The 10,329-nt window shown below is 46.8% G+C and overlaps 3 protein-coding genes across 5 annotated transcripts in view; 1 reads left to right on the top strand and 2 right to left on the bottom strand.

Annotated features, from left to right (window-relative positions):
• LOC130373715 (coiled-coil domain-containing protein 148-like) overlaps positions 1 to 2,594 on the top strand; it is a 23,746-nt gene extending 21,152 nt beyond the window's left edge. Inside the window, exons 12-14 of the mRNA XM_056580337.1 lie at positions 598 to 715; positions 1,244 to 1,372; positions 2,002 to 2,594. Coding sequence (XP_056436312.1) covers positions 598 to 715; positions 1,244 to 1,372; positions 2,002 to 2,178 — 424 coding nt within the window. The 3' untranslated portion in view covers positions 2,179 to 2,594. The remainder of the gene's footprint in view (positions 1 to 597; positions 716 to 1,243; positions 1,373 to 2,001) is intronic.
• Positions 2,595 to 2,617: 23 nt separating this feature from the next.
• Positions 2,618 to 5,084, bottom strand: upp2 (uridine phosphorylase 2). The gene is made up of 7 exons (XM_056579215.1): positions 4,907 to 5,084; positions 4,663 to 4,777; positions 4,352 to 4,510; positions 4,073 to 4,187; positions 3,743 to 3,952; positions 3,418 to 3,564; positions 2,618 to 3,241 (listed from the first exon to the last, which is right to left on the bottom strand). The coding sequence occupies exons 1-7, from the start codon at positions 4,957 to 4,959 to the stop codon at positions 3,087 to 3,089; spliced, it is 954 nt and encodes a 317-aa protein (XP_056435190.1). The 5' UTR covers positions 4,960 to 5,084; the 3' UTR covers positions 2,618 to 3,086.
• A 931-nt stretch (positions 5,085 to 6,015) lies between these two features.
• LOC130373016 (uncharacterized protein C7orf57-like) lies at positions 6,016 to 9,642 on the bottom strand. 3 transcript variants are annotated; one of them, XM_056579218.1, is made up of 8 exons: positions 9,554 to 9,642; positions 9,258 to 9,305; positions 8,228 to 8,392; positions 8,020 to 8,125; positions 7,494 to 7,671; positions 7,321 to 7,385; positions 6,482 to 6,579; positions 6,016 to 6,105 (listed from the first exon to the last, which is right to left on the bottom strand). In XM_056579218.1, exons 2-8 carry the CDS (start codon positions 9,286 to 9,288, stop codon positions 6,101 to 6,103), a joined length of 648 nt encoding a protein of 215 aa, XP_056435193.1. In that variant the 5' UTR covers positions 9,289 to 9,305; positions 9,554 to 9,642; the 3' UTR covers positions 6,016 to 6,100. The 3 variants fall into 3 exon arrangements, with proteins under 3 accessions (XP_056435193.1, XP_056435194.1, XP_056435191.1); XM_056579219.1 differs by having other exon boundaries at positions 9,549 to 9,598; XM_056579216.1 differs by having other exon boundaries at positions 9,258 to 9,447; positions 9,554 to 9,573.
• Positions 9,643 to 10,329: the final 687 nt, after the last annotated feature.

Raw genomic sequence — 10,329 nt, 5'->3', positions numbered from 1 at the left:
CTTAAGGGGTTATTATGGTCCCACGTTCACGCAAGGCAAGGGGGTTACGGACCCATTGCTGCGTCGCCTCGACGGAAGGTTACGATTTTTGGCGAGGCGCACGTCAGGCCTTTGTGTCTGACGCAAAGGCCTGACGTGCGCCTCACCAAAAATCGTCACCTTCCGTCGAGGCGACGCAGCAGCAAGGGCTGTGATTGGTCCGCTCACCAGAACCCGACGCGGAACCATAAAGGTTCACGACTGCGTCGAAGCGTCTGCGTGGTCCTTGCGTTGCGTGAACGTGGTGGGACCGTAATCAGCCCTTAACAGGCTCCTGCTCCTCATGACTATTTACTTACTTCCAACACCTTTGGCCCCTGTGGCTCAAGATCTCTGGCAGGACGGTAAGGGGTGGGACAGGAGTAAGAGACACAGGGGGATGGGTGGGGGGGGTTTGACAGTAGATGTAAGGGCGTTTGGCAGCCACATGAACCCCCCCTCCCCCCCCCCCTCTCCTCAGACACCTGCGGGGGTTGTCTGGGGAGGGCAGATAGAGCGGTGTCAGAGAGGTGGAGATGAACCCCCCCCCCCCCCCCCCCCCTACGTCTGTCTCCCCAGGGTGCGGTATCGCGAGGAGACCCTGCAGCTCCGCAGGCAGGAGAGGGAGGCGGGGGAGCTGCAGCGCCAGAGGGAGCAGGAGGAGACACGGACCCGCCTGGAGGCCCTCAGGAGCCAGGTGGGTGCGTCGGCCCGGAGGTCGGGAGGTCTGGTCCAGCGGCCCGGGTCGAGTGGTCGCGTCTAGCGGCCGTGTAGACCGGTCAAGCGGCCCGGTTTAGCAGCCCGGTGGTCCAGTAAAGGAGTCAGTCGGTCCGGTCTAGCGCTCCATGGCGGTCCTGGTTGATGTCGGCATTGAGACTTTGCTGCCATCTACTGGTGAAGTGTTTGACATCACTGCTTCACTGTTTCATTATACTGGGTGGCCGGATAGAAAGATAGTCGCTAGGGTCTTTGACTCTGAAGCTGAAAGGTTTTGGGTTTGAAACCCAAAGTGTGCGGCGCATCTGTGGGCATCCTGGAGAAGAACGCCCGGACCAAACACCCCCTCACTTATGACATGCGTCTTAAACAAATTACAGATTAATAAATAAATAATAATAAATAAAATGTATATAGCGCTTAATATGGTACTCTAAGACGCTGGATTAGTAAGATTAGTATTCCTGCATTTCTTCGATTTAATATTTTTAAGCTTAATGTCAATAAGGTTGCCGTGGTAGCAGAGGCCGACCCAGAGAGGATGATGGGGGAAACTGAAGCATGGAGGAGTCGTCAGAAGGAGGGATGTGAGCCCCAGAAGCCCCTATACAACATCAACACGTACACAGACAGCCAGGTGAGACATAGCCATAAGCTCCAGCTTTGCAACTGAAGCTCAGCCAACCAGAAAATCGCAATATGGTCACGGGTTATTGTCAGATCGATACATTTGATTGAGGAAATATGCCCTGATAATGGGGTAATGAGGTAGTTATGAAGGATTCAAAGGCATGGTACCTCAAATAAAGTAAAAGAATCTCTGGAGTGGAACTTTCACTGGCTGGTTGCTGAGTCACTCGAGCGACCCTCTTTATTGTTTACATCGTTAGTGCTCCTTTAATGTTTGAATGACATACGACCCAGAATACAAAGTTATGCAAGGCAAGTCTCTGGCACAACAAAACAATGTTTAACTCAGGTGGAATGTCACAGACTTTCAGGGCCGTTCACGGTACTCGCTTCGGACCCTCTGCCCAGTGGAGGGATCATATTGGTTTAGTGTTTACGAATATGGAACATAATTGGTTACTTATCCTAAATCTCCAAAATATCCAGCATCACGAACGGCATAAATGTGTACTCTTGTACTCGGTTGAATTTGTGTGCATGCATTTAAAAGATAATGATAAAACAGGGTCAATCCTGTGGCCGTTCCACACGAGGCGTCCGTAGGAATCGTCTGAGGTCATGCGTCCCTGTGTCCAGATCGTGTCGGACCCCAGGGTGCGCGTGGAGCAGGCACTCCGTGAGGCGGGTCTCCACCAGACCCCCTACGCACGCCAGGTCCTGGCCGACATCCGGCCCCCCAGGGCCCCTCGCAGAGACACGGTGGCGGCCTTCCTCAGGACAGACCCAACCCCTGGGTCTTACGAAGGGAAATGACCAAAACATAAACACGCAGCAGTATGGCAGTTTAGACTATCAGATCATGTAGAAAGCTTAGGTCATTTGTTTCTAGAAGGATTAGCATTGTATTTACTGCTGATGGACCACGTGTTTATGGACTCTTTAGAACCACGATCCGTTTGAATGATATATGTAGGCGTAACCCTGTTATGACACTTTGTTAATATTTGTTTAATAATGTTTCTCATCGTCTACCAAATGAAAGGAGCTTATGATGCCAAATGAGCATGTTTCCACCGGTAATTGGCTAGTTATAAGATTGTATACGTTTATTATTATAGAAATTGAATTATTCTGATAACGCGTTTAATTGGCCAGTGTGTTGCAAAACACACTATGTATTTCACATGTATCCGTTTGGTGTGTAAAGTGTAGAGATACCATGAACTGTAAAGAACACTGAGAAATAAGCTTTTAGAACACTTTATTTTTTCATATTCAACATGACACTAACATTATACACAATACACTTCACAGTACATATAATATAAATACAGAACAAAATTATTTTGTTAAATACGTTAAATAATGAGCAAGTGATTGTAATAAAATCATACATTCTTTGGGTCGAAAAAGGTAACTCTTTATATAATAACTAGAAGCTTATCAGAAGCACCAAAGCGTGAGGAGTAAGAACACATATCCACATGTTAATCACATGAATCCATCATTATACACATATCTATATAATATACTGTATATATTATATACACTTCATTCGTAGCGGTGCAAGGTTGGCGGCTCGAGGGCGGGGTTAGAGGCTTGAGGGCGGGGTTAGAGAGCTTGAGGGCGGGGTTAGAGGCTTGAGGGCGGGGTTAGAGGCTTGAGGGCGGGGTTAGAGGCTTGAGGGCGGGGTTAGAGGCTTTAGGGCAGGGCTTGAGGCTTTAGGGCGGGGTCAGGGCGATGAGTGCAAGGCGTTTTTTGATGTAGTGGGCCACCAGGACCTGCGGCCTCTGCTGGTACTCCACCAGGACGTCCTCGGGGCTGGTGATCTGGTCGCCGTCGAAGCGGTTCAGCAGGGTCACGCAGACCACGGCCGCTGGAGAACGGGTGGAACACAAAGACATCAGAGAGAGCCTCACACGGCGACGCAGGGCCGATGGTTGTAGGGCGAGGAGCGTCGACACCAGTGGGCCGTTAGATAATGGGGATTGTGCTGGGGGGGGGGGGATGGCGGTAACCTAAAGCGACATGTCATGTGTTCTGAGGCCTCACCTTTGAGGCCACACACGCGGCACATGGCGGCGAAGACGGTGGACTCCATCTCGATGTTGCGGACCCCGGCCTCGTAGGCTCTCTGCAGGTACTCCAGCTTCTCCGCGTGGGAGAAGGAGCACAGAGCTCCGTCCAGCCGCCCTTGGCCTGGGGAGGCAGAGGATGGCATGTTTAAGTTAGTTAAGTTGTCCTATATTGTCCCTTTTTGGGGGGAAATGACGTAACCTCAATACAACACAACCCCTTTAAATGGATTCAAAAGAGGTCGAGTCAACATCCCAACGCAAACCATATGGGCCTTGATGGTAGGAGGCGCGAGACTCACCTTCATAGAAGTCGTTGGTGCACATGGTGTTCCCGATGACTGCCGGGAGGTTGGGGAGCTCTTTGGAGCACTGCAGGAGCTCCCGGGACACGCCCGCGTCCAGCTCCGTGCTCCTCATGATCACTTTTCCCAGGACCACCTGCTCGAACTGGGGTAGGAAGTTGTAGTCCAACGCCTTCTCTGACACCACCACCGTCCCCGGAGCCAGCCCTGGAAGGCAAAACATGAGGGCATGTAAAAAATAAAAATAAAAAGCTTCCCCCCCCCCCCCGTCTGAACAAGGCCTATTTTGAGGCTGCCTGAACCCAGCGGAAGAGGTGATGAACTTACCGACTCCCCCAGAGGTGCCCAGGCGAAAGAGAACCACGTCCCGACAGTGGGCGTGGTGAAGGAGCTTGATGAGCTCATGCAGCATGATGGAGATGGAAGGGACACCCATGCCATGCTAAAACGCGCAAGTGAACAGAAAAAAACAACAATGTTATTTGCTTGCCATAGATACAATCCAAAAAGAAAAGCTTGTGAGTCTGGGAGGCTCATAATGGCAGAGTTGGGTCAGTTTAAAACCATGTCATTGTTAGGATACAAGTGCGGTGATGCAATACTCACGCTCATGGAAAGCACGGGTCCAACTTTGTACATGCAGTAGCGATCGGTTGCCTCGCAGATGTCCTTGAGTTCATCATTGCTCCCGGGCAGATTCAGCTCTGTGTGTATGAACTGGGCAAAGGCCTTCATGCGTTTGGCACTCCCCCCAACACACACAAACTATATGAGGAGAAAGGAAAATAAATGACTTTCTCTCGGAGTAATAGAAAGAAAATAGCTCCTTCTCCACTGAGCGAAAAATGTCCTCCACTTATTTTTCCTAGAGCAGCTTTCAGAAGCCCTTTATGTTCTTGTGACCCGTTCTCACAAACCTTGATGTCTCCAAACATCTCAGGAAGGTTGTGGGTCTTTGTGCCCAGGCTGAAGTGATAGAGAATGTCCTCTTCCATGCCGTCCAAGTTGGGATTGTTCACATGAAATGTTTCTCTGTGGAAAATAAATTGTGGCTCAGTTTCATTCGGCAATAAACGACCAGAAACCCACCCGTTTCGTCCTGACAGAACTGGTTTTGATAAAAAAGGTTTATCGTAGAATTAAACAGACTCATATACTCACTCCAAATATTCCTTCCGGTCATTTCCCAAGCAATTGAGCAGAATTGGTGCCATGGCTGCAGTGGTTTGGAAATCAAAGTATATAAATCTTCTGATGTAAATAGTTGGTTTGGTATCAGAGAGCTCACCGCTGGTTTATGAGTTACGATCCCTTGATGCAGTGCTGATATAGTGGTGAACCCTGATCTAGTGAGAGGGACGATTGGCTCCCTAGGAAGGCGTGTCATATGTACCTAACGGCAAAACACTCAAAACAAACAAACATGGATTGCTAAAGTCAGGAATTCCCGTTGCAGTTGAAGTATATACTTGCGGACAGAAACACTACAAGTGGATTCTCAAGCAATTTTAAAATGCAAGACATACTGAGTTGTAATATAGAATAGTGGGATAGCACCACACCACAAAACTGTTACACAACATGAAGTTGCTTTGACTATATGAACATTGCAACACAATACTTAGGTTAATAGTATAATACTAGGTTGTAAATACTGAAAAAAAACGTGGAAAACTGATACTGCAAAGCGAATGTCTTCAAGGCTTTCAACTGTGCATCACACAATCACTACAAGAAAGGTTACAAAACACTTTATTGAAATTTCTCCCAAAAAAGAGCTTTGAGGACAATTATAGGACATAGGAGAACCAAACAAACGAATGTTACACACATACTGCTCATCATATAAGGCATAACTTCAAGGACATGAGTTGCTATTCATATGTTTATATGCATATATATAGGGCATTAATAACAGGCCTGGCAGGCACTAGGAGGCCATCTCACATTCATTACGAATGGCATAAAACTGGCATATCTTCAGTTTTAATGTTATCTGGTATAATGTTATCTGTTAACATTAGCTTACATTATTCAAATGCAAACAGCAATAGAGACAGGAATGCAAAGTTGAATCAGTTAATAGCATTACAAGCTCAGGGAAGTGGTATCATTACTGGTGTGACAGGCTGAGGGAAATAGTGTCTATTACTAGTATCACTGGCTGAGGGACGGCGTATTTTGGCCAGAGGGAAATTAATGGTATCCTCTGTGTGTGTGTGTGTGTGTGTGTGTGTGTGTGTGTGTGTGTGTGTGTGTGTGTGTGTGTGTGTGTGTGTGTGTGTGTGTGTGTGTGTGTGTGTGTGTGTGTGTGTGTGTGTGTGTGTTCTTCCCGGTCTCAGACGGTCAATCTGTTTATTCTGGACACAGACAGACAAAAACAATTGAGTCAGCCAACTTGTTGTACCCAAATCGTCCTCTTATCTGGGTGACAATCAGCTGGCCATCTTTATTGACTGAAGCCAAATTTCATGATTGACATCCAGAAGCACCCTACCAGTTATGCTTATTTTTTTCATCATCACCAAAAACAATATTTGGTTATGTATTATTTACATAAGTTGATTCCCACTTATCAGGTAGACATTACTTTTCATTATTATTTCCCCCTCAAACCATCTATTCTAATTATGATTGATTTTAATTAATGACAATATCGGACCAAGCGTGATTGATAATTGACCACTGATCTGTAATGAACAATAGAGAGGGGGGAACCCCATCTAAAGTACTCACTTGATAATTTACGTTCGGGTGTAGCTTTCTCTTCTTCAACGTAACCGAAGCTCAACAGCTTGGACATGCTGACGGGGTTAGGTTTCTTATCAAAGGCCCTGGAACAATAGACCAGCACCAAACACTTTTAATTTATTCATGAACTTATCCATTAACAACAGAGCCAGGTGGTCGGTGAAGACCGTTGAAACATTGACCCATAAAGCAACTGCAGTGGGTGTGGCTATCGGAACAGACTCCCAGCGGAGCCTGACATCACCGTGACCAAAGTCAGGGCCGAGATACTCTATTACAATAACAGTGCGGACGGGAAACTATGACCGAGAGCAGAATGTACCCGGCCCCCCATCAAAAACAATTCGTCACACAATTTATGTAGGGGGAAACAGGAACAGGTCTGATGCCTTGAGTCACGTGGTCATAACCCGACTATCAGAGCCGGGTTATGACCTGTCGCTGACATTCTTCTAGACGGGGACAAACATTTGCTGGCCTAGAAGCTGTGCCAATACCAACAAGGACAATTATAGAGGTCAGGGATCTGGGAATGTGTCCAAGCGTTACAGCTAACTAATTACTAAGTATGTCGTATGAACGCCAAATCTAATTTAAAAGCAGACATGCTGCAAAGCAGGGGGGGGGGGTTCCCATGGCTTGGTCTCACACTTTCCTAGGGCGTCGCTTGTAGGCTAAAAACTATTTTAAGAAAATACAAGATAAGGAATTCTGCTGCAGTAGGAGTTTGGAGTCTGTTCACCCCAAAGCAGAGTCATCGCCTCATTCAGCTTCTCAGACTAAACGAGGAACGCCACTGCCATCTTGTGACCAAACCTACTTACATTTTTTTGAAGGAGGAGCTCATATCTTCGTCATCAGTTGGGCTGACAACCTCCTCGTCATCCAGCTGCACTCAAAACAAAAACACACTTTAACCACCGGCATGTTAACAGGCACAATTTCAGCAACGGGCAGATCTAGGCTCCTATTTCTATGATGCATGTATTTTTTAAACCTCATTGTTGACGTCGTCCTTCCCATCGTCCTTCCCATCGTCCTTCCCATCGTCCTTCCCATCGTCCTTCACATCGTCCTTCACTCCGTTGCCATCACCCTTTTCCATATTACCATCCGTCCCGAATGGAGCGGCCATAAGTCGGGAGGAGGCACCATTTTTTTTTACATCCTCGTTACTGTGTGGAGAAGAAGAAGGTCATTAATATACCTTGCACTGTGGCTCTTTTACCCTTTTATGCATAATAATTTAGAATTAAAAAGTATTATACATTGTCTTGTCTCTATGAAAATGAATGCTATTCATAATTAAAATGATAATCAAGAGGGTGGTCTGTATTTTAATCTTATTAATCATTAGGATATGATTTTCAATAAATAATTGGTGCTCTAGTACTAACTGTATGGAAATCCAATCTGTATTGATGAATGACCATTCACCGTCAACCAATAGCAAGGATGATTAAGGGATATATTGTTTGTGGATAATTAACAGCCGGTGGTAATTAAATATTCTGGTCACCTACCTTATGTTTCCATTGTCGTCTGCTGGTTCTTCAGAGTCGCCAAACCAGTTTGAAGGCGTATACTGAGAGGGTTTGGAAGCAAGAGTCTCCTCATGCCAGAGAAGTCCTTTAGGGATCAGTAAATAAAGCACACCAAACAGTGAGGGCCCACCCGGGACAAAATATCAAACATATATGAGAAGAGCTGCAACGTCTCGAGTTGTCCTACCCTTTTGTCCGCCCTGCTTGGCCAGTTTGACATAGTCAGAGTCAGACTCCATGACCCCCACCCTCCTTCCACGGGCCTTCTCTTCTGGGAGGCTGTCAGCTTCCGTGGACAGGCCCGGGATCTGGGAGGTCGGCCCATTGTTACTTTGGTACCCGGTTTTTAAACCTGTGGCGTGGATAAGGGTGGATGGGGAAGTTAATACATCGCCACGTACTCCCACATGTACCGTTTACAGTTCCGAGGCAGTAGGCAGGCAGTAAGCAGCGCAGCGCAGCATCCCCCCCGCCCCACCCCGCCCAGTCTAGCACCTCTCATCCTCCTCCTCAGCCCTGGAACATGACTCAGCTGGTGCCGCCAGCAGAGGGCTGTGCAGACCCCTTTACTCGCACGTAGCAACAACTCATACGCTAAAAAAATACCTATGGAACATATTTTGTGACATACAACTGCGTGAATAAAGGCTGCGGTGCGTTGTGTGTGACGTGAGCGGAGTCAAAACGGCCAAGAAATATGACTTGGGAAGAACCCGTTCATCTCCCGCTGAGGAAGGCCGGATGTTGCTACGGAAGTAGCTTCTTAAACGTAGCCATGCCTTTATTATCATCAGCAGGGAGTAACCGACTCGGTTGTTAGGGTTAAACCCGCCGTGTTGTGCTCCCAAGGGAAGGGCGGACATTTCAGGGTGTCGCAGTGAATCGCGATGAAAAGCACAACCGTAGTGACGCGTTGTTTTAAAATGCTAAGTTATTAAATTGACCCGACGGTAACCGGTCGGTAGTCCCGTGCGTGTTCCCTTCTATCGTCAACGCCTCTCTGGACCTCGAACGATGCTAACAGGGAGCTAGGCTAGGGACCCGACCGATGCTAACGGAGAACTAGGCAAGGGACCGGACCGGTGTTAATGGGGAGCTAGGCTAGGAACCGTACCCATGCTAACGGGGAGCTAGGCTAGGGACCCGACCGTTGTGCTAGCAGGGAGCTAGGCTAAGGACCAGCCCCGATGCAGTGCGCAGGCCTTTGTTGTACTTGCCCGATTTAGTGGTTTGCTGGTCGTTATTCATGATTACTGATGTTGCTTCTATTGGAGACAGGAGAAAAGACCCAGCATGTTGTCACCAGACCACATCACATCCAGACGGCCAGCGCCGTCCCAACGACGCACACAGACCAGCAGTTACCGTCCAACGGCCGCATTATTAAACATGACGAACGTCGCCCTTCTGGGAAAGCGTTAAAATATAAATGTTTTCTATCTGAGATAAGAGAGGGGGAACAATAATGGGGAAATAATGACTGGTTAATTCACAGGATAGATGCCCACCTTACCCGTTCGGCGAAGAGAGGAGAGTGATGATGAGCAGGAGCAGCAGCAGCAACAGCACCGATTCCGTTGGGTCGGGTCTGGTCGCTATGGTAACGCGGTGTTGATCATAGAGCGGCGGGATCTAGAGCGGCGCGTTTGGTGGCAGCGCTCCATCTCGCATTACGATGCACTTTCCCTCCGTGTTGATTAAACCACATGCATTTTCTATTATATCGTATTTCTATTAGTTACAAATAAACCGTATCCCAAACGGCTACTGTGGATTTTGGTGTGGTTGTTATTACATTGTTTTTCCGTTTGAATTAATAGGGTGTATTTAAAGTATAATCCACTGATCGAAATGATAATTCACAACTTTAATTCACTATATCCAAAGTGTTGGTCTTCAAGGGTGGGAGATGAAGGAGGAGAGGTGGGTTACTTATGTATGTGATTCTGATTATTCTTGTGATTGCGTCCACTTCCTAAGGCTATAATGGATTTATTTAAGAAAAGTAAGAATGTCCCATGTTGCAGGCTATATGGTCGTGTAATTGACTCTGTTAATTATATGATATAAACTAGCACTGACATATTAATGGTTTGCACCATTGCACAAAGATTTGAACTAATATTAATAATTATTACTCATATTTAAGACAGGCAAAAAATATGAACATAACACGATGCATAATCTATTATATCGTAATATTATCTATCAGTTGTATTTCAATTTGTACTTACACAATTATTTGGTGTGCCATAGCCTGCAAATAAATAGCTAAAATTGACAGGACAA

Source organism: Gadus chalcogrammus, chromosome 20, assembly GCF_026213295.1.
Source record: "Gadus chalcogrammus isolate NIFS_2021 chromosome 20, NIFS_Gcha_1.0, whole genome shotgun sequence".
NCBI lineage: Eukaryota > Metazoa > Chordata > Actinopteri > Gadiformes > Gadidae > Gadus > Gadus chalcogrammus.
This window is presented reverse-complemented; position numbering and strand designations above follow the sequence as displayed.

What these genes read in the sequence shown, in the direction of transcription:
- upp2 (XM_056579215.1), bottom strand. Translation starts at nt 4,959, where the DNA reads ATGGCACCAATTCTGCTCAATTGCTTGGGAAATGACCGGAAGGAATAT. An exon ending in AGATGTTTGGAGACATCAAG is followed by an intron (nt 4,511 to 4,662) that starts GTTTGTGAGAAC and finishes CTCCTCATATAG; the next exon opens with TTTGTGTGTGTTGGGGGGAG. An exon ending in CACCAACGACTTCTATGAAG is followed by an intron (nt 3,565 to 3,742) that starts GTGAGTCTCGCG and finishes CTGCCTCCCCAG; the next exon opens with GCCAAGGGCGGCTGGACGGA.
- LOC130373016 (XM_056579218.1), bottom strand. Translation starts at nt 9,288, where the DNA reads ATGAATAACGACCAGCAAACCACTAAATCGG. An exon ending in GACGACAATGGAAACATAAG is followed by an intron (nt 7,672 to 8,019) that starts GTAGGTGACCAG and finishes TTCTCCACACAG; the next exon opens with TAACGAGGATGTAAAAAAAA. An exon ending in AGCTCCTCCTTCAAAAAAAT is followed by an intron (nt 6,580 to 7,320) that starts GTAAGTAGGTTT and finishes CTATTGTTCCAG; the next exon opens with GGCCTTTGATAAGAAACCTA.